The sequence below is a fragment of the Crocodylus porosus genome, unplaced genomic scaffold (genome assembly GCF_001723895.1).
Source record: "Crocodylus porosus isolate Cpor-Errol unplaced genomic scaffold, CroPor_comp1, whole genome shotgun sequence".
NCBI lineage: Eukaryota > Metazoa > Chordata > Crocodylia > Crocodylidae > Crocodylus > Crocodylus porosus.
Genome location: NW_017728906.1, coordinates 90,722,807 through 90,746,394, shown reverse-complemented (window position 1 = coordinate 90,746,394; position 23,588 = coordinate 90,722,807). Strand labels below are relative to the sequence as shown.

General features: G+C 41.7%; 1 protein-coding gene across 2 annotated transcripts in view; it reads right to left on the bottom strand.

Moving 5' to 3' along the window:
• Positions 1–919: 919 nt before the first annotated feature.
• SLC5A7 (solute carrier family 5 member 7) overlaps positions 920–23,588 on the bottom strand; it is a 31,015-nt gene continuing 8,346 nt past the window's right edge. For both annotated transcript variants that reach the window (XM_019529592.1, XM_019529591.1), the window contains exons 3-9: positions 21,914–22,027; positions 19,368–19,523; positions 17,647–17,795; positions 11,676–11,819; positions 4,962–5,115; positions 2,514–2,731; positions 920–1,656 (exon numbers count right to left, since the gene is read on the bottom strand). In XM_019529592.1, the coding sequence (XP_019385137.1) occupies positions 1,033–1,656; positions 2,514–2,731; positions 4,962–5,115; positions 11,676–11,819; positions 17,647–17,795; positions 19,368–19,523; positions 21,914–22,027 (1,559 nt within the window). In that variant the 3' untranslated portion in view covers positions 920–1,032. The remainder of the gene's footprint in view (positions 1,657–2,513; positions 2,732–4,961; positions 5,116–11,675; positions 11,820–17,646; positions 17,796–19,367; positions 19,524–21,913; positions 22,028–23,588) is intronic.

Below are 23,588 nucleotides of genomic sequence, written 5' to 3'. Positions count from 1 at the left end.
TAGGTCACTACATTGTAATGATTTGCAATCGTTGCAAGTGAACATATGGCACCACCCTAAGATGTACTAACCTTAATACATCTCAATATTCCAATGATTTGCTACTGTGACAAGGTCCTTACCACACATAGACCTTCCAAGTTGCATTGCTGCTCCTCTGCTAGTAGATGAGCACACAGCCTGGCCAGCTTGTTAGGGACTGACCTTCTATAACTTTACAGATGCACACCATGATGTCCCAGGAAAAAGCAGTAGCACAGTTTATTCTGTATACTTTGGTGGGACTTGAAGTGAGACAGTGGTCTTGTAACTCTGTAGGGCTGAGGGACAAAAGGCTTTCTCCTGGGACAAATGTAAGGTCTATTTACAGCCTTAGTAATAATCGTGTACAGTAGTGACAATATATCAGTTTGTGCCATATAAAATGTTGACTCTTTTGTATTTCAGTCACCATAGTCTAATCTCTTAAATGACTGTATACAATTTTGAGTATCTTTATATACTGGCTCAACTAAATAATTACCACATGTTCATGTTACTTATATTTTGCATTTGATATATTTATTACATTCGGTTGTACATAGTTCTGCTTGAATGGCAGGGGGTGGAATTTATCCTTTGTTAAACTTTGTATAACTAAATCCAACAGGTCAGATGGTGGCACAAAACAATTTATTTCACAGGGTACTCGAAGTCCTAGAAGTGACTTAAAGAATTGTGCAATGGAATTGTATTTCCCAGTCCTATTTTTCTTCTGCCAAGATGCTTGTTACCATTTTTGCAGCAGAGCTGGAGCATTGTTGTAGTCATGATGGTCCAGGAAATGTACAAAAGGCAATGTTTTTTTGATGATATCTTTTATTGGATCAACTGTATAGTTGGAATTGATGCTGGATAAGCTTTTGGGCACAAAGTACCCTTCTTCAGGTCTAGGGCCAATAAAACATATCACAGAAAAACTCTTGCCTCTATTACCATTCGTGATGAGGCTACCCTGCTGCATTGCTTTTCATGTGAAAGCAAGATCTCATTTTAGTTATCTTTAGCATTGGGTACCTCTGGGCTTGAATCTATATCACTGAAAGCATCTTTATTAGTGAAAGTTGAGTCCAGAGTTAGACTGTGACGAGGATTCACAGGTGCAAGTTCATTTAATATAATATTGTCATTTTTTACAAGAGTCGTTTTGTCCATGTGTTCCTTACTGTACTTTGCAACAACAGCATCAAGGAAGTCTAATTTTGGTGGCAAAGTACCACTTTCAAATAAGTACTTTGCTAGGTATGAGACAGCAATGTTAGTGAGGAAAGAAGTAAGCATGGCGAGTGTTTTAAATGGGAATCGCTGGACATAGATACCATTTTCATCGATATAACAACCAGGATAGACGATCAAGGGCTGAAGGTAAAGGTAGGGTTCTCCTCCTGTTATTCTGAGAAAGAGGCCAAACAAATATCCTGTAATCGCCCCATAAGTGTTGGTTCCTTTAATAAATAAGACACATAACAGTTGGGGGAAGATGATGATGTAAACGAGATCAGAACTGAGGTACCAGAGTCCATATACTGACTTAGCTAGCAGCGCCATTGCTGTTGCTGATGCTCCAAACACCAAAACAGTGATTCGCATCACCCATACTATTTCCTTGTCTGAAGCCTACAAAACAAACAAGCAAAAAAAATACCCATGGAGAGTTAGTTTGCATGTAGCAATTGATGTATGGATTTCTTAAGATTATATTTTATTAAAAACCCTAAAATATCCAAGAACGCTTTTTACATGATTTATATATCAGATAAAAATGTGCAAGATGAAAAATACATAGTAGGTAAAAAAAAAAAAGCTCCTGAAAATAAATTCAAGTTCTTATCCCAAAATTCTGTCCCTCCAGGAAAGCATAGTTTAATGCAGTGTCCAGCAAAACAGTGTGATAGAACTATTTTTTTAAATAAGCAAAACAGACTACATGCACACATTACTTATATAGCTATATAAACAACACAAAGCTAGTGTGTGTATGTTTGAACTATTATCTCTGAACACATGGCAGATCCACCACAAGAAAGTTCCTTTTGTAGTGTAACATGCTGACAGTTTTATGTAGCATTGCAAGAGTGTCTTGGACCCTCAGCAATCTCTCGGACCCTGACAGCCCATGGGCCTCCTCCCCCTCCCCTAGAAAGCCCTCAAGGAGCAGAACATCTTATTTAGTTAAGACTTTTAAAGAACTTGTGGTGACTCTAATAGCTTGGAGCTCTTCATATATATTGCAACATTATGAAGTCTACAATTTCACTATATGCTTTCTTCTATTATATAATTAATCACAGTAACAGATATTTCTGGGCTTTTTCATTTAGTTTATAGAATATGCTGTGATAAGAGAAGTGCTATACTTTACCCAACTAGAAACGGGAACAAAGAAGAGATTTCTAAAGACACAAATGGCAATCTAATCATCTTTTAACCATCACTTTTCTTTAAAAAATGAACAAATGATAATATAATCTCACGTTTTGACGAAACGAAAGTTGATAAATGTTCCGAGCAAACATAGAACTTGCTGATAAGATTGAGGAATCAGCTGATGACATCACAGCAGCAGATACTGCACCAAGACCAAAGAAGGAAATGTAGACAGGACAAAGATACTGAAGCACAATTGGCAAAATCATATCTGCTTCTTGTCTTTTCCAGGGTTCTGGAGAACCATATGCAGTCTGGGTCCAATCTGCAATATAAGTACAGATGTAATTGATTACATGATTAATGCATGATCTGGTATGTGTTGTCATGTTCCTTCATCCCTGCTGATCCCATGTAAACCTCAACAATTTGAATTCCAGCAAACATAAACCAGCTATTCTGATTTGCAGGAGACTTGTCCCTCTGACACTAGACTGCAGTTTCGGTCTTATCATTTCAGCCTGAGTACTTTAGGTGTGCCTGCTAAATTTCTTCATTTTATAAGGAAACTAATGTGTTGAGTTGCTGCTTTTCCTAATAACTTCTACATCTTAGCCCTTCCTTTTTTTGTCAACATTGTTCAGCAGCATCTCTAATGTCCTCCATCTGATTCTCTGAAATCAATTGCCCTAATCAACTAAAAGGACGAGTACTTTCCCAATCCATATCAGTTTGCTTGTTCCCATATCCTCCCTTTCATTATTAGTGACACAGGAAAGACTCTTGGCAAGGCAGATAAATATTCTGAATCACTCACTCTCCTGTGAAATGCCAAGCACCGTTGTGGGCAGCTGTTGATCTCACAGGACGAAAAAACTAAAGAAACCCTGTCTTTTTCTAGCTACTGTGCTGGATATTTTGACATAGATCGGATCTCAGACTTACATGAAGAACAGAGCAGGAACAGGGGCAACCACCTTTCCTGCTGCTTTGGGGCATAGAAAGAAGGGTTGGATTGGAAAACCATTTCCCTCATTTCCCTCTGGCCACAGGAGCTAAATGGGGTATAAACCTGTGTCAGGAGAAGATTGAGTTTGGTGGACTAGTGAGGGAAGATGGAAGCTTGATGTCCCCAGACAGAATTTCAAATTCATTTGCACATCCTGATTAAACCTAAAACAATTCCTTTGTCCCCAAAAATGTGTTTGTGAGTTTGTAGTGTGTTTATAATCATCATGCATTTAGTTGATAGAGGTCAAATTTGAAAGATGAACTCAGGGTGATATTAACTGTAAATAAGTGGTACCACTAATGACCTTGCAGGCTGCTTATTTACCTCAAAAAAGTTGGAACTGGATAGTCTTTGGGCCAGAAGTTTCTGGAGTCAGGTCTCATGACTGAACATGTACCCAATGCTGCCAATTCAGCATCATACTGACAAGGTACAAGGCTAAGAAGTTATGCAGCAATACTAGAGATTTCATTTATTTGCTGACACTTTGTATCAAAGCTCATTCTGACCACTTTCACTAGGAAGTTAAACCTCTCATGGCATTTTTTCAAAACAGATGAAAACAAATTTTCTTTTGAACATCCTCAATAAACAGGTCTAGGGCACAGATTTTATAAGGTATTTAGCATAAATTTAATTGTCTTTCTGAATTAGAGCCTGAAGCTGTAAGTTCTTGTTAAATGCAGAATAGCTTCCATGTTTATCTACATAATCAGTGATTATTAATCACTGCACAACTACCTAGGGGACTCAGGGTAATGCCCATCTTTTTGATATATCTGTACAATGTCTAAAACTGATTAGTAGATCTCCTTGGACAGCGGCTCTGAAATGAGAGGTGACCCCCTCGTGAGGTTTCAGAACTTACAAATGACATCAAGTGGCCAAATTCAATTGGAAAAGCCTCGCATGTACTGGAAGTGGGGTGCATGCCCTAAAGTAGAGTCACAGATCCAGTGGTTCTCAAACTTTTGAGGTTCAAAAGACCCCTTGGAAAATACCAGCTTTTAGCTTTCACTTGCATTTTGACTATGGAAAAATAACAGTGAATCTTCTGTTGCAAAGAAAAACCACAACAGGTCAGAAATGTTTTTGACACTATGGATTCCTATTTGAAATCCCTGGGTTTATTTTGTGAATCATGTGTGGCTGTCTGCACACCTAATAGTACAAATATTGTACAGCACCCCACAGTACCCTGAAAAGCATCTCATGGCCCCTGTGACACCCTGGTTGAGGATCTCTGATCTATGACGTACATGGTTAACATCCACCGATTCTGGTCAGTTGTGATCAGCCTGTGACACTTACACTAGACTGTTCAAGGGAGTATTTAAAATGCATCAAATACTGATGGTGTTAAACTAAGCTATGGGGTAATCTGAGTCTGGAGATAGTTCTATAAAATTAAATTTGGATCTAGTGTTATATGAAGGAAGTCAGGAGATTAGTAAAGGTCTGGCTAGAATAAATTAACCAGGAGCTCTGTAAGGGTTTCCACATATTGATAGCAATAGTCATATTTGGTCTTCTCAGTCTTTACTTGTTGATGCTCCAATTGCGCCAATGAGTATTGCCGGAAGAGCCATCACAAGACAGCCAAAAGCAGCCAGAAATGATAATACTTGAGCATACATGGCAGAAGATGAAGAAAGAACTCGCTGAAAGTATGCTTGCCATGGGATTCCTCCCAACATCTGCAAATATAAAACATAACCAATCATTTCTGGTTGACAGAGGGTTTCTTCAGAGTATTTACAGGCACTGAAACAAACATCACCAATAGTATGCTCTTCCCCAAGGTTATTATTATCTCATTTATAGACTGATTACCAAAATTTCAGTCTGCCACCACCCTTAAGAAACAAATATTTTCAGCTTAAAGTATGTACAATACCTATGTTTAACCACATCTCTCCTTTGTTAGGCAAGCTATGTCTTCGAACAATTCTCATTAATACTTTGCACTTCTGAGAAGGATCCCAATGAGATTCATGTACTCTATGAACCCTTTTAACAGGTTTGAAAAAATTATTAACCCATTTCATGTGTGAAGGGAACTGATGAACAAAGCCCTCTTCAAGTCAAGTCTAAAGCAATAGTGGGATATAATACCACCACATTCTCTTGGTGTTAGTATCTAAATGATGCAACACATCCTATGTAATATTTGATTTTCACCTTCCTCATTCAAGCATTTATTCTCTTAATCCAGTTTTTGGCAGGTGTGTCACAAAGTAAGCTCCACACCCTCCTTAAAATACCACCTTAATCCCCTTCCCCTGCCCATTCATCATTCTGCTTCTCCTTCTTGCCCTGTGCTCTGTGCCTGATCTATTGCTATTCTGCTTTGTGCTTTTTGTTGTGTGCTCCTTGCATGATCTGCTGCTCTGCTTTCTGTTCTCTTCCCTGTCTGCCGCTGTGCTGCCTGCCCCCTATCTAATCTGCTATGTGCCACACACAGAGGCTGCCCCAGACACTTGTGGCACATGTGACACAGGTTGGCCACCCTTGTCCTAAGTCATGGACCCATAATAATATCAATAGTAGGTCTTACACAGAAATGGCATAGATCTTTCAAACCATAAAAAGGGAAGACATGTTTTTCTTTTAAAATGCAGTACCTTTTTTCTTCTGCCTTCTTGGGAATTAGAAATAGTTTTGAGTACATTTTAAATTACAAAAAAATGTAAAAGAATAAGGCTGAAAAGTTGAGCACTATGACTTCTGCCTTCAGAGCCAGGCCAGTAGTGTATGAAAAATAAGGGACTGGGCACATACCAAACAAGGTGAAAACAAACTATTGAATCGTTACTCACTAAATGAACAGTACATCCTAGGCATTGCATAAAGTAGGGGGCCTGCAGAAATAAGAGTGTGCATCAGGTAATTGAATAATGCATTAACACAAGGGGTATGCCCAGATGAGTGCGGACGTGTAGTATGTGGCAATCCTGGGGTCAAAAATACCCATGCCAAAAAAAGCAGGGTGGCGCATGTGGTGGCAGCATGTGCCACCTAAAGCCAGAGCCTGGTTGGCTGGAGCCACCCTCGCTGGCTGCTGGCCAGGCTCCCTGATACAGGACCGCTGTGACTGCAGCTCCCAGAGGGCCCCAGGACCCCAGGTAAGGCTGCTGACCCCAGCCTCCCCTACTCCCACCTGGGGTAACCTGTCATGCCCCAGAATGCCCGTGGCTTGGGCATTCCCTGGGGACAAGTAGCAGTGGCCACTGTGACTGCTACTTGTCCGAGAGGAAATACATGTTCCCCCTCATGGGGATGCACCCAAGAAGGTTGTGCAGTTCCTATCTTCTGGGCACATCTACATGAGATGTTTACTGCAGAGCTGACTAATTAGCTCTGCAGTAAACACCCCAGCATCCACACGTGCACCCCTATTAGGGAACAGGAAACTAATAAACTCCACAGCAGGGTAGTACTTATAAATACAGCAGCAGTGCATGTGTAGATGCTGAGCTGGCTCTCTGGGGCACAAGGGTGTTTCAGTACAGGGGTGGCCTGTCGGCTAGCTCCTGCACAACCAGCCCCTCTGCAGCACATTGGATTGGTCAGAGCAGCCCTGGGCTGGCAGGCTGATCCCCTGGGCCCCTATCACCATCCATGTGCTGCACAAGAATTGCTTCGGAGTTAATTACTCCTAGGCATACATTCAAATGGTGTGCCTGGGAGCAAAAATCTGGAGAAATAAGTTCCAGAGTTTATTAATATGCACTAATTGCACATAGAGACTCACCCTCTGAGTGCTAGTGTTGCAACCTTAATAAAATCGCAAGGTAAAAAAATGGAAATTCCATTAAATAGTATCATATTGACACCCATTTACATCCTAAAGGGTTGAAATGTCTAAATACACCAAACAGACCTCTGACACTTGAGTTAATGGAGTAACTGATGGCACTACAGTAAAGACCACTCATACCATCAGCAGGGAAGGCAAGCAACCATTTACATTTGCTAGATCTCATAGATTTTTATCTTAAAAGTAGTTCCTAAAACAATGGTTCCTGCACATTTGTGGACAAACAGCTTGCCCTCAGCTGTTTGCACGTCAGGCAGAGCGTCTACATGTACACATGTAATTTACTGCAGAGTATACCCATTCTGGGCAGGCATCTCCATGGGCAGGCATTTGGGAGCAGATTTGCTTCCACCTTTCTCTGCCTCCCTACAGCAGCCAGGGACAGGGGCTGACAGGGAGCACGGGACCAAGACAGCTGTCTCCTGACTGGGGCTGGGAGATTGCTCCCTGCCCCTGGGAGCTGCCTGTTGCCAGTGTAGGCTCTGATGACAGAGCTCAGGCTGGGATAGTGTCCCTCTGCCCAGCAGCAGGGAGCTCCTGGTCCCTGCTCCATCATCAGAGCAAAAGTTAATCTGATTGTGGAGCTGGGACCAGGAGCTCCCTGCTGCCAGGGAAAGGAATCATTGTCCTAGCATGGGGTCCACCATTGGAGTCTGCCTTGGCAGCAGGCAGCTTCCGGGGGCAGGGAGCGGTCTCCTGCCTCCTGCTGCCTGGCTGACCAGAAGCAAATTTGCTCCTGGTCGGCCATCTACATGTGCCTTACTGTGCAGTAACTACTCTGCAGTTAATTTTCTACCTGAATTTGCAGGCAGCAAATTAACCATGGAAGAGACCAATTTACTGTGCAGTAAGCATCTGCACATGTAGACAGTGATACTTACTGCGCAGTAATTTGGTGTAATGTGCAGTAAAGTGTCTTGTGTGGATGTGCCCAGGCAGGTTTTTTGCATTACTGCTCAAAGTGACTTGCCTCTTATAGCAGCTATAAAGTTAATGGGACCTAGTCAGTCTCACGACTGCTAATGATCCAGCACCAGCAGAGTCTGACTAGAAGAATCAGCTGCCTACCTTGCCACTTTTTGATTGTCAAATGAACCCTCCATATGTAAGTTAGACTGTAGTAGGTTGTCATTTTCCACTCCCGCTTTTCCATCCTGGCCCTGTTCCAGCCCTGTCTTTTACTCAGTCCTAGCGGCGGAACCAGAGTTGCATTCCCCTTTGGCTGTGTTGCAGTTGAGCTCTGTGTGCGGGTGATGCCTGAAGTTCCAAACTCCTGCTTCAGCCACTATCAGTCTTCCCACATATGATCCATTATCTGCTGTGTCCTTGCAGTGCAGTCCCTATGCTTTCCTTCCAATTGTCACTCAGGCTTTTTTCCCTTTTCTTATCCTGTCTTCAGTCTCCCCCCAATACTCACATTCCCCAATTCTGCTGGTTTCCAGTTCCAGTCTCTTTCTCCAGGTGCTTTGACCAATCTCAGAATCCACTTACCCCAAAATTGGTCCCATCCTCTTTGTCCTAGCTCCCTCTGCTCACCCCCCCCCCCACCCCCAGTGCGCTCCTGTCTGGTCTGTCTCTTTGCTCTGTCCACTTCATCTACTTCATCTCACTCTACAGGCCTATAGTTATAGCTCCTTGCTGGCCTCAGTATCCACCACCCCAAAATCTCCTAGTAACTCTTAAATCTCAATCCTACTATCTCTTCAGCCCAACGACCTTCAGTTCCAGTCTTCTCTCTAGGTTTCAGTATTTTTCCTCCAAGTCCTCCACTGGCCCTGCAGGTTCAGCTCTTGTCACCTCTACACATGAATCAGGCAAACCTCTTCCTTCAGTCCCTTCAGCAATGCTTCCATTCACAGCATGGGAAAGAGAGTCTTCTCTGTTCAAGTACCTGAATTCAGTTTGGACATGGCCCAGAGCAGCTAGAAATTATAAATCCTTATCCCTTGTACTCAGATCACTGCTTTCTATTTAGAAGCTCTGCTCCCTGCAGTCTCTTCATAGTATCTGATGAAGTAAACTGTTGACTATGCCAGATTAGATATCTCTGATTTAGTTAGTCTACATTCTATAAGATGCATTTTTATCTTGCCTTCTGCTTAAGTTCAAGGAAAATCTTGCTCAGCTGCATGCAGACTTAGGCTAAACTATGCTCAGTGCAGAATCTGCATATATTTAAGCTGTGAAATTTTAGCAAGGTTCTATTTAGCAGTGTGGCAAAACCATAAACAACCTATCCACAGTTTTGCAAAGGCCAATAATGTGGTAAAACCTGTATGAATTTACCAGAGAACAGAAAGTTCTATCCCTAACAAAGTCCATCAAATTTTAGTTCCATAGGCAAGATAATATATTTTCTTAGTTAACCTTTTAGATGGCTGAAAATTTTTGGTTAATTTTTTTCAGAATGACCCCAAACCAACTAACCAACCAACCAAAAAACCCAGTGTGAGCCATTCACTTGGCATGGAAAAATTTAACACAAATAGTTAAAAGGTGGCACTTACACGCTACTGAAAACAGTCTTGTAATGGGAAGGCTTTGTTAACTTAATTAATGGGTGGAGCTATTATTGTTGCCTAAAATAAATGGATTTCATGATCATTAAAGACTTCAGCTTCATTATAGAATACATATCTGTACCCACTAATCAAAGTTTTCTCTGAAATTGCCTACAATTGTGACATTATTAATCATCTGCATAAACAGGGATGTCCAACTTCAGCACAACCGGGAGCCACACATGGCACTGGCATGTTACCCTCTGGGCCGCATTCTGTGCTGGCAATACACTGCTAGGCTGAGCCCCTGGGATCTCTTCACCCCACCACATGGGCAGTGCTGGTAGTGTGTGCCTCCCCCCCTCCAATGTGCACAGGCAATGTGCAGACCTTTCCAGTGCCCTGCAGTATGGGCTGCATGTTCCGTGCACAGTCTCTTACCTCTCTGCCATGTGAACACTGATGGCATATGTCCTTCCCCCCAGGCCCCTTGTTGTGCAACTGTGGTAAAGGTCGTTGTGGGAGCCTGTGGGCCACATGCTAGCTCCCCATGGGCTGCATGCAGCCTGGAGGCCACCAGTTGGACAGCCCAAGGCTGGGAATATTATCCATTAAATGTTATCCCTTAGCCTGTTAACTTAGCAGAATGGTTGTCCGGAGTGACTGATGCCTCCTGAGTCTGGGGTGTGGGTAGGGGGTGGGGAGGGAAGGCATAATTTGTGGGTGGGCCCAGGGGCAGGCCAATCCACTCCTATGGATCCCATATCCACTGGTATGGGTGGCTTAGTGCCCCCTCCCACACACACTGCTGGCCCGCATGGCAAAAAAATTGTCTTATCCTGAGTGGGGGCAACATGATCTGTGGCCAGAGGCTGCTAGAGCACCAGCAGCAGACAGTCCAGCACCAGCAGGCAGCGGATGTGCTGTTTCTGGTGCTCAAGGTCCCCCCACAGCCTGAGGCTGCTTGAAAGCCATCAGCAGGCAGCCCAGTGCAAGCAGGCAGAGCATGTGCTCCATATCCCCCTGTGGTTCTGGGCTGCCTGCTGCTGCTGCTTGGGTGGTGTCTGCCCGTGAGAGGAACTAGAGCAACAGAAGCAGCAGCAGTGGTTTCCCTTTGGGCAGGGCTGCCATCTTTACAGCCACTTTTCTTGGACCCTCTAGATGTGTTCTCTGAACCATGGGTTGAAAACCTAAGTCAGTTCTCATAGCTAAAAATATATATAGTTATTTTGGTAATGGTCCTTTGCTTTGGAGCTACTTTGAAGTGAAACATTGCTGTATTTATTGAAATCAATCTACTGCCAGCAAACATATGCGGTATTCATCAACAGTTGAGAGGTCAACAATCCTGAGGCAGTTACTGGCAATTTTTAATTAGACAAAAATCACCTAAGACCGTATGAGTAGGGACATATTGAATTCGGGGTGGCTGCCCTCTGGTTTCATAGGCAGAATGCAGGGCCCAGCACCCATTTCATGGGCGGACTGTGGTAGCCCCCTACACCTCTGATTGGCTGAGGGGCTCTATTGGCCCTGCCTCTCACCACTGATTGGCTACAATGGTTACCTGTCATACAGCCCCATGCCTTGCCACTAATTCAGCTGAGAGGGCTGTCATGTGGCTCTGCCTCTCACCACCAATTGGTGGAAGGGGAGGGTCACATAACATGCATCCCTAGCAGCCAATCAGTGGTGAAGTGTGGGAGCAGCAGCCATCTTGCCAGAAGCCCTTCAAACAGGCAGACCCCCATGCCCTCTGAGGACTGCTGGCTCCCTCTGGGGAGGCAGCAGTTTCTTTTTGGTAAGTTTTTTTCCTGTGGATTTCATGAGCATTGCCTGATTTCATGCTGGGTTTTGCAAAATCTGTGAAATCTCAATTTTGGCAGGTCCCTACTTATGAGTGATTACATATTTTACTTGTGCATTCATCACTTACCAATAAAAGGAAATTGTCAATCCAGGTATAGATGTCAGGTGATTTTACATTTCCAAGCCAAGGTTCCTGGTGTACTTTTTTCACAGCTGTGCGCCCAATGTCTTCAACTGCAGGATGCGACATTGCAAAAGGAACACTGATCCACTACAATCAAAGAGTGACATTTTATTTAGATTTTAAGACTGAAAATATTAAAGTAGAAAATGAAAAAAAAACCCCTATTTTCTTTATTATTTGTTTCAGTTCTAATGTCGGATTGGAATACAAGAGAAACAAGTTTGCTGTTGGTATAACTATGTCAATAAAGAATAAGCTGTCCCCTAAGCACATATCAAATCCATGAGTCTATATATTTTACAGAATGAATTATTCTATACATTCCCACACTTTTGAAAGTTAAACCCCTCTTCAGGAAAATGAAACCTACTACAACCCTGAAGCAAGGCCAGGTGTTGTTATAGACCTACATCTTTGAATGTAACTCCTGTACTTTTCACTCTGAGCATCCTTTGCATGCCTTTAGGATAGGGCTCACCAGACTTTGGGGAATGCCACTACCAAAAGGTGGATGAGCTCATGTATTAACATGAGAGATAGCTAGAAAAATCAATTTCATTACGTTGTGAGGATTTGGAATGGAGTTTTGATCTATGGGGAATGCAAGCACAATCTATTAAAAAATCATGAAAAAAATATGGGCAAGCCCATCCATCCTTCTTCAGGTACTCCCTTGAAATGTGGAAATACAGGTTTAAGACTCTTCTCTTTCTCAGATCAGGGACCTGAATCTTTGGTCTTTACACACCAGGAAAGCATCGTAGTATTTAGCAAACAAAGTTCTTCGGGTTTTGGAATTTTGAATGTGTGTTTCCACCTGAATTTTTCTGAGAAATTTTCCTGAAAATGGTTCAGCTATCTCCAATACTAAGGCTATAAAATAATGAGTTGCTTTGCTGATGGAAAAGAAAATCTGGGAATCTCTTCTTTAAGAAGCAGTATTACTTTGCTTTGGAATAAGGACTTGAATTATGGCTGCACCTTTCTTTCGTCCTTCTGAAAATATGCCAAATTTACCAAGTTATAAACCCCTGAAAAATTGCACTTTGCACATGCTCAGTTGTGACATCTTAGATTTTAGCAGAGAAACCTTTGGGAGATTCATTTTGGTCTGAACAAGCTTCAGCTCAGGCTTTCTTTACAATTTCAACTATGAAATGCTACAAATGATTCTGGATCCAAGCAATGGAACTGATAACAGGGAGCCTAAATTTCTCACTGGCCCCTGTCAACATGGAGTAGGAAGCTATCTGGTTTAAATGCAAAGTGAATGAAAGCTTGATATGAGAGGTGGGATGAGAAGCATGCTGACACAAAGAGTGCAGTATGAAATTGGGACTGAGGGAGAGAGGAAATTTGGGACTTAGATCTAAGGTAGGAAGGGCTTGGAAGGGAGTCAGGGATAAACTGGGACTGGTTGGGTAAGGAAACTAAAGACAGGGAGTGATGGAAAAGGAGAAGAAACTAGAAATGCCTGGGCAATAATATGGCATTGACTGTGCCTAGAGATATGGGAATTCTTGCAAGGTAAAACTAGGACTTGCTGAGAAAGGAGATTGGGACTATGAGGTAAAACCAGAGAAATGGGGATGAGGAACCAGGGATGGGAAAACACACTGGATCAGTAGAGCACAAAATTCTGCAGTGTGGATTTGGACCTAATGCTTTTGACTTGCACCAGTCTTCTCCTGTCAGCAAACTGCTGTGAGACCCAGCGGAAAGAGTCCTATTCCCATTTAGTTCTGGTCAAAACAGAAGATGACAACCACTGTTATCAGTTATTCCAACAATGCAGGTCAGGAAGATCTGTTTTATATTTATAGGTCTCAACCCCATGATTACCCACATGGCTGGCAATATAATTCCATAGAATAGAAATTCTGATCTTTATTTTTTTCTTTAAATAGGAAATTAAATCTGATATGTTTTCAAAAAGAATATTACTGAGGTTAAGCAAAGTTATTCATTCAGAAATGAGAAAAAGCTAGAATGAAAGCTCCGTTGTGTAACCTTAGTTTGCTTTCTCTTGTGCATATGCATTTTTATAGTTTTTAAGAACATAATCACATACCATTTTTTCCACAGGAGTCCTCCTTTTTCAGTGGACATGCTGGATGGTACTAAATGAATAGTCATTATTAGATATTTTCTTTTCTCATTGTTAAATGTGTGACCCTGTTCTTTATTCACTTCATACTATTCAAACCATACTTTGAGGACAGACACATCCAGATGTATGCATTGGTTCCAAAGAGAATGGAGCTAGACTGCTCTCAGTGGTGGCAGATGACAGAACAAGGAACAACGGTCTCAAGTTGCAGCAAGGGAAGTTTACGTTGGATATCAGGAAAAATGTTTTCACTAGGAGGGTGCTGAACCAATATAACAAGTTAACAAGAGAGGTGGTGAAATCTCAATCTTTGGAGGTTTTTAAGACCTGGCTTGACAAAGCCCTGGCTGGGATGATCTAGTTGGGGATTGTCCTGGTTTGAGGAGGGGGTTGGGCTAGATGACCTCCTGAGGTCCCTGCCAAGCCTAATTTTCTATGATTCTATCAGCATTTCCAAATGAATGCGGCCATGAGGTATGTGGTGCTACAAAAACATCTGTGGCACCACATACCGCAGGATCAGGTATTCTTCATGCTGCCTGTGCATGCACTGCTCCGTTTTTTTCCCCATGCTTTTTTTCCACCAAAAAACTGTGGAAAAAAACCTCAGAGCAGCGCACATACAGGCAGCATGCGCTGCTGAAAGTGGAGCCGAGAGCCATGCTGTGGCTGCCAGTCAGGCTCTGCCTGACAGGATTGCTGCTTCTGCAGTCCCGGGAGGTTTCCCAGGACCCTTGGTAGGGCACAGTGCTGGCCCCAGCCTCCCTACCCAGCGTAACTTGCTGCATGCCAATGTAAATGTGGCATGGGTAGTTCCCTAGGGACAAGTAGCTGGAGCGCAAGATGTGCCCGTGCTACTTGTCCTTGGAGAACCAAATGTCCATGCTTGTCTGATGATTCGATTTCCATGTGGGTATCTCCATGGCATACATGATTATATGATCTACATTAAAAAAAACCAATTCTAATTGATGTCAACATGCTGATTAGGTGAGGATGGCACTGTTCCCATTTTATGTATGGAGACCTAAGGCATAGGGTCCAAGTTTAAGTCCAAGTTTTGTGCCTTATCTGAGAGGTCCTGGACTTGATTTATCTGGGTACTATAGTGCTTTAAAGCACAATTCCCAAGAGTTCGGTTAGAGCTGTGAGCATTCAGCATTTCTGAAAGTTAGACCACAGGGTCTCAAGTCAGGCAACCAGAAAATGAAGAATAGACAATTAGCAGACTGTGAGAGAGAGAAGGAGCCAGCAGGCTCCAAGGCTCCCGGGCTAATCAGAGGTTCAGCGGCTCCAGGTCCGCAGCAAAAAATATTCAATAGATGCTTACAGACCAGACACTGGACATTCTCTGCATGAAGGAAACATTTGACCTGTGTAAATAATCAAAGAAAACTCTAAAGGTCATCTAGTCCAACCCCCTGCTTGAGGCAGGATCAATCTCATCCAAGCATCCTATACAAATCCTTGTTGAACCTATTACTAAAACTATGCAGTCAAAACTGTCACAACTGCAAGGTATAGCACCCTACCCTACCACAGGTAATGGAAAAGTTGTTATATGCTTGGGAGATCCAAGGAAGAGGGCTATGTCCCCTGTTACAGAGGAAAGCAAAACTCCTCACAGTCTGTATCAATATGACCATGGGGTAAAATTACTTCCTGACCCCAAAAATAGTGTTTGGTCTAACCTGAAGTGGAGGGGCAAGACACTCTAGCCAGGAACTTCTGGATTTAAGTCCCAGCAGGAACGCTGACACATCCTAGTCAAAATTCCCAGCCTTAGCTGCAGCCACTGCCCAATGCTTCTAGGAAGGTGAACTGTCCTCCCTCTCACCCCTGACACATGTAGCAACAGGAGGGGGAAGAATTCCTTTCCAACCCCATGTGGCAACCAGCAAAAACATACAGCTAAAAAAACAGTAGGTCATCAGGTCCATTACTACATCGATGCACAAGGGAACCAAATTAAAGTTAAACAGGCAAACCTAATTCTTAGCATTCCTTAGTGTTTGAGTACTTACTTTGTAACTTTAATAATTATTCTTTATATATAAGCTTTTCTTGAGTGTTGATGTGCTGTGGGGAGGACAGGACACCATGCAGAGATTGGTATAGGGCATATTCTTTGCTATCTCTGTTTTATGTTGGGCAAATAAAACAGGGAACGGTAGCTTAGTCAGAGGAGAAAGGGGGAGGTGGGGGGGATGCATTGGTGCAGTTGCACCTTCCCCCCGCCTTTGATTCCTCCTTTACCCAAAATTTAAAATGAATTGCCTGGTAGTGGTAGCAGCATTTATAGTCAGGCAGCAGTGATGGAGTCACTTCATGGCTCATTATAATCTACCTGATTCCTTCTAAACTTCATTCCATAGGAATTAACAACCCTTCTTTTCTCATTGTCTTAATGTTAATAATCAAGCTATTCTTTCTGCTACAATTCTGCTGTTTGCTAGTTGCTCCTGGTAATGTAGCTTCTATTTCACAGCCCTATAGGCTGTGAAATGCTTCAAGTGGGGAAAAATTAACTCAGGCAACCATTAACTCAGATTTGGAAATAACTTTCAGTGAAGCATTGGGTGCACAGTCAGGATGCTTGATTTTGTTTTATGAATCTGAAAGAGATGTATATTCAAATCTAATGACTACAGGATTAAAAAAACATCTTTTGAGTATTTCTTCCTAGTTTGTGTTTTTTAATACATACTGGGTGCATCTACACCTGACGCTACATTGCTGTAGCAATGCATTCCCTCATTATAGTGTGCTGCTACGGAGACATAGCAGCTAAAGATAACCATGCATGGCGGGCATGGCACAGTATAAGCTGTTACTGCATCATTGTTTAGTACCCAATACATGATATTGCAAATTACTGCACATTTCGATAAAGTTATGTGTTTGTTCTAGCTTTGATCTGAAACCAAACAATATAGTCCTAGGCCCCTAGCATACTATTAAAGCTTTCAGTTTCTTTTTACCTTGAAATATGCTGTGTTATATGTGATGCTGCTGTGCACAATCTTCACCTCCCTTTTCAAAATCCAAGATCTTGCCATGACCCTGGAAAAATTGTGTCACTGGGGTATTTCTGGAGTGCTTTCTTCTCTGCCCTCCCTACCTTTTGTGCCACTGGCTGCAAGGAAGGTGTCAGCTCCAGAACTTTATGCCTGTTGGTGCTTCGCCACACCAGGAAGTTACAAAAGGTTTTGCACTATCTGAAAGGAGACTGGAGTGAGCTAGAGACTAGGATCCTGCATCACTATTGTAAACTCAGGCACATGGGCGACTGGTGACTCTGCGTGGGCACCAGTGGCCGATCGCTGACTGGGGGGGAGGGTCCCAATTTCAGGGGGGGCACAGGGGAGCATGTGCTCAGGCACACTACATGTCGCCTATGCTCAGGCACATTGGAGCAAATGTAGCAGTTCTGTTGTGCAGGGTGGATTTGGAGGCTTTGAGTGATGAAACGGAGGTAAGAGACATTGGTTATGGGCAGGTGCATGGCTAAGAATACACTCAGCTCTGTGGATCTTGCCATCCTCCATTCAGTGGAAGCCCTTTGGGGTCATAGAGGACTATTTTGTAGCACTGTTAAGGTGAAGTAGTGATGCCTTTTTAGGGCTACTGTTCTCTAGCCAAGTGAGGGGAAAGATTCTTTTTTCCCTCACTTCCTGTCAAGACACCCACATCCTAATCTGCAATTAAGGAAGAGCATTGGGTCTCTGATGGGCACTGAGTCCCACAGTTGAGAGCAAAACCACTTTGCTTTGTAAAACGGAAAAAAAAAATAGTCAAACTCACCAGCCCCAGGAAGATGCAGAAGAGCTGAACCACATCAGTGTAGGCAACTGAGTACAGTCCACCCACTACAGTGTACAACGTTGCAATCAGAGCAGAAACAATAACTGAAATATTGATATTTATATCAATTATCACACTTATTGTGGCACCTGTAGGGGGAGGCAACAAAATACAAATTGTTAACTGTTTGTTCTTTCTTTTTAAAAAATATTCTCTAGGCTGATGGCTTGCACTGGTTTCAAGATTTGTTTCGTTCTACAATGCGGAATGGTTCTCTTTGGCTCAGCCATGCCTTTATGATACAGCCTAGATGAAGGAGTGGCAGGAAGCGGCACTCTCCTTCCTCCCATGGAGAGTTTCCTTGAGTATTTACGTTGGGGAAAAGTTTACTTTTGCCAGTGCTGCCATCTGTTATTCAGACCAGTGCATGGTGCATGGTGATGGAGTAGATAAAGAGCCTTGAGTTTCCGACACAGGTTTTTAAGACAGGAGGGAAAGACCAGACTTGGTGGATTTTCCTTACTGGAAAGTGAACCTGTCTCTGTGGAGAATGGCCCGTTAAATTCAAGGGCATAAAATGGTTACATTTGTTCACACAGAAGCTATCATTCAGAAGCCTCTTAGATGTATAATCATTAACTTTCAGTTGTTAAGACACCAAAAACTGTTCACAATAATTGCTTTGAAATACCACATAGAGCCTTCTCCAAAACGAACTGAGCTGCATTCAGAAAAGAAAGCACATTTTAAATCCTTAGAAAATACTTCAGGCCACTCATCTCACATCACCTCAGCATGAAATTTGTTCTCAAATTTTAAGAGTTTTGTGACAAAATTATGGTAAACAAGTTTCCCATTGCTTTGTAGCTAATCAGAGCACAGTGGGGAAAAAAGCTCCAAATTTTATTTTATTTTTTTAAAACCAATTGTGCTAAAAAATAAAGGCAATATAGGTGCATTGTGCATATTATTTGCTGGTAAACAATTAAGAGTGCTAATGGTTACTCAACTAAAGGGCTTTCTCACTTTTAAAACAGACAGAAAATCCAAATCTCTATTATAATTAAAGAGCTCAGCAACATAACTATTTTCAGGGATGGATGAGAGGTTTGGTGATTTTGTATTGAGCCATGTTTCAGTTAGTTCTCTGAAATATTTGAGTGGTAGGATTTTTATTATCATTATTATTTTGACAAGTACAGATGCATAATAAACCTGGATTCCCTGATAAGTCTCAGGTCCAGAAAAAGTGGACCTGAGCTTCTTCTGCTGTGGTCAGATGGAAGTGGCTATACTATTTATATGTATTGTCAATAGAGTTGTGTGGCTATTTTTGAGAGCTGTTATCATTTTTGTGACTTTGAGGCTGTTCAAACTCAGCACAAAGAGATGTACTTTTATTTGGAAAATAATCAGTGAAGTCCCATTACAATTAAGGAAAGTGATGTAGCTAAAACTTTTCTTGTTGCTTTGAAAACATTTTGCTCAAAAATAAGGACTCCAGAACACTTCATTTAGTGCTGAGGCAATCAAGGTTCTGATAATCAACTAGATGGAAACCATCCCTTTCCAAACTGTCTGGTCAAAACAATCAGCATTTAAAATCAGCCCATGGATTTAGCTGTTGATTTTTAATCTATGTTGCTTTCGTGACTTTCTGATGTTCTTAACTTGCCCTAGAGGCAGTGAACTATTCTTTTATTTTATTACTAATTCCTTACCTAATGCAGAAAATATGGCAGCAGCCCAGAACATCTCTCCCATTAATGCTGGGATAAACAACAGCCCTCCCATTCGTTTTCCATACATCTGCTGGAAAGGGTCTAACATTGTAACATAGCCTTTGGAACGCATGGGTTTTGCAAAAAACAGACCACCTAAAATGTTAAACATTAAAAGACATCAATGTGAGTGGAGAAATACATTTACTTTAAGTAAAACCTTGCTGTTTTTTGCAGGTATACAAATAGTAGCCATACTGTATTTTTACAGAAATAAGTATAAATAAAAATATCCTACAAAGGAGATTTTATTTTGGGGATAAGAAAAGAGCTTTTTCCAAGAGTAGGATAAAACTAAAAGAAAATCATTAACAATCCTTACCTACACTGACACCTGCAACACTGATCTATATGGTCTAATTATGAAATAAATCTGGATTTTTAAGTCTCTATGGTTCAGGGCTTTCAGCCTGCTGTTGGTGGCACTCAGTGGCCTTTCATCTAATAGTGTTGCTTAGCTTACAAGCAGCATATCGGTAGAGAACAGGAGATTGTTTTTTGTTCATATTTTAATTATGTAGTTGTCCAATGCAACACTACCCACCAGAAATGGAAACAAGTACTGAAATGACCGCAGGTCTGGTTTTCTTCATAATGTTACTCCATATCTATATAATTCAGGCTTCATGGTAGAGCTCTAATGTATTCAATGGAATCCTATCAGAATAGAACTTGTGAAATGCATTTGGGATACACTGTAATTAAGAGGCAAATCAACCTCCATTAAAATCAGTTGTCAGTACCTTTCTCCATATCAGGTACATGAGAGATTTTTTCTACAGGAGATTTCATAAACATCTTAAGCTTTTCCCACATCACCCAAAGTCTCTCTACTGTGTAAAGACTGGGGAATGGAGGGCAACTAGCTTACCATGTCAAATTTACTTTACTTTTGTGTTACACAATAGTTCAATATTTTGGATGAGTACAAGTAGTTATTCTGCTATTCTTTTGCTGTTCATGATTTCTGTGTTTTTTCTATTTGTCATATCATATATCTTCCTTTTTGGGGCAGTAGAAGAGAATTTAAGAATGGAAAAAAAAGAAATAATATATCAAGAAAAAGAAGATTTAGGGTAACAGGAAAAGCTTACTGACTGGGCAGTTTCAATCTCCCAAGGGAAGTTAGGGATGTTTCACCATTTACAGCATTTAAAACTAAACCAGATGGAACCCTCGAAAGCATAGTCCACAGAAAAGTATTGAATTGTTAGAAAGATCAGTTCAGTTCGGCGTCTTCTCTATTACTAACTTAAGTATTTTTTTTTATTCTTCCACTGAAGTTTATTAAAAATACACAAACAAAAACAGGTGGAAGGTTCCAATGCACAGTGTATGCCAAAAAACAGCTCTCTAACTGTAGTCCACAAAATGTGGTCACTTGTCCAACTTTTCCTTCTGTTCAGCTATTTCGACAGAAGTCTAAATGTTAGCAGTGCAAAGAAGACTTTGGATGTATCAGCAGAAGAATGGGAGGAGGAAGCGAGGCACATTCAGCCTGGTTTTGAGGGAATGCTCCTAAAAAGTGTATTTTAATACTAAAACATATTAAAATACATATTTTAATCCCATCAAGGTATGGTGGACCTAGAACACAGGCCTTCAAATTTATGGGTAAGTGCTTGATGAATCTTGGTTCTTAAACAATTTTGCACCCACTGAACATGGTTGACTCAAAGACCCAGATTTTGCCCAAGCCTTTTGGCCCATAGGCAACATATGCCCCAGATTCACATCAGTAAAATGGGGATAATGCAGTTGTGAAGCTTTCAGATACTATAGCGACAGACATCATCAAAGCACCTAAGAGAGGGTGAACTGAATAAATAAAAGCTAACAAAAGTTACAAAAATATAAAAGATATAATTTTAAAAAAGAAGAAAGGAGAGAAGAGAAGAAGAGAGGAGAAGGGAAAAGCTTGTTTGATTGCCATACTTGGCTAATGAGTTCAAAGGGGGTGAACCATGGTTATGGACACATATTTATTTGGAGCTGTTTCAAAAGGGATGCGGGGTGGGGGTGGGGGGCTTTCAAGATGTTATATTCTTATTGTTAAATGTTGACAAGCTAGGAAAGCTCTAGAGGCAGCAAAACCTCTCCAACTTTAACACTTCTTAATTTGGTGGAGCAGTTTTGCTACCTCTGTTTCATTCCTAGCTTATCCACGCATAGCAATTTGAACATAACAGCTGCTGCCCTTTTCAAAAGTTCCCCTTTTGAAATGGCTCCAAGCGTGCATGTGTCCATACTCTGTTGGTATCAAAGGAATTCTTTAGGATTTAAGTTGTCAGATTATTTGCAGTAATTAGTAGTGCATTTGTTTCTTGTTTAAAGGCCTGCTCCAAAGCATGGTAATAACACCAGAAAAACTCTGTTTATTTTAATGGCCTTTTAATCAGACCCTTGCTACAGGGATCAAACAATTATGACATTAGCATACCTCTGAAAAATACTGAGGTACTAATTTATTTTAGTTCTTTGCTTACCTAAAATCAGGCTAAGGGAATATCCAATGGGTGCCTGTGCCCAAGCCAGCCCATAGCCTGGGACATACACAACCTCTGCGGTCCCATTGATGTAGCCTCCTCCAACCCAAGTGGCTGAAAATGAAAAGGTGAAAGACTTAAAACATATATGATGCGTCTACATGAGATGCTATGTCACTGTAACCACAAGCTACATTGCCGTATCTTGTTGCTACAGCAACATAGTGTCAGCAGGCATGAACCATGGTGCGGATGCTACTGCACCGTAGCTCACTACTACTGGGCAGTAGCATTGGAAATGACCCATGCAGTACCAGGACTGTGCAATCATGGTAGTTACTATGCAGTCATTTAGTACTTCCTTCAGTAACAACTGTGCAGTCTGGTGGACACGTAGACATGCCCATAAAGAAGGCAAAACACTCACGTCATATTTCAAACAGTAAACCATGCCATGAGGTCTAATATTACAATTATTTATTATTTGTTTCACTGTAGTCACTAGGAATATTAGACATGAGGCAGTCATGGACCACCTCCCCTCATATCTGTCAATGTGCTGGGGGCTGTACAAAGATAAACTAGAAAGATGTTTCTTGTCCTCAAAAGCTTTTGCAATCTATATATGATAGAGGAGACAACAGTCATATTGAGGGTGCATCGACACATGCATATTAATGGGAAACATTGTTTGCACATGGGCCTGGGACTGCAGCACACTGAGCCAAGTCAGAGCAGCCCCAGCTGGCAGGCAGCCCTGCGGTCAGCCTGCTGGCCTGGGGATGCTCCTCCAGCTCAACGTGCTGTGGAGACGCTGGCTGGAGCACAAGGGTGCTTCAGTATGGCGCTAGCTCCTGGCAGTGCTTGCATTGTAGCACTCTTATGCTCAGGCAGACACGCGTGCTGTGGTGGAGTGAAAAATTCTGCAGCAGGATAGAACTTGTATTTACAAGTAAATTAAGTAAATCCAAGTTCTATCCTGCTCTGAAGTAAATTAGTTTACTCCAGCCTAATAGGGGCACACATGTGTATGCAGGACATTTACTGTGCAACTAATTAGTCTACTATTAGTGCAGTAAATATCTTATGTAGACATGTCCATAGTGTACAGTGAAAATGTGAGACAATATTAGTCAGCCATGATAATATAATGGACTAAACAAGCAACAGCCTAACAATTATTTTTTGGAGGCATAGCACTGAACAAACATATTAAAGGGGAGATTTGAAGGAGAAAAAAAATATCTACATATATAAGGTTTGGCTCAACCAGGAACATTCTGTATATTTAAAGCTGGCAAAAGCCCAACAAATGCATTGTTGACTAAGGTGTACTTAAAAGACGTGCTCTTAACATGAGGCTTGATTTTTTTACTTCCCCAGACAAGTTAAAAATCTCTTGCTTTAGGCCAATTTTGACTGATCCCAATGCTAACGGGATCTGTGGTGTACTGCTTTAACTACCCAGTGTTTATAATTTGGCATATCTGTATTTAAGCTTCCTACATACATATTCCTGAATTGAGCTATGCTACATCTATAGGCTCTCCATTCATTTATATGAGGAAGTGCATTATAAGTTGTGTTACCAAGTCTTGGCAGATAATAGATTGATTCCTGTCTCTTATAGACAGCTTGTCAAACCTGGGAGTTTGAGGATGAACACTAAGGCTAG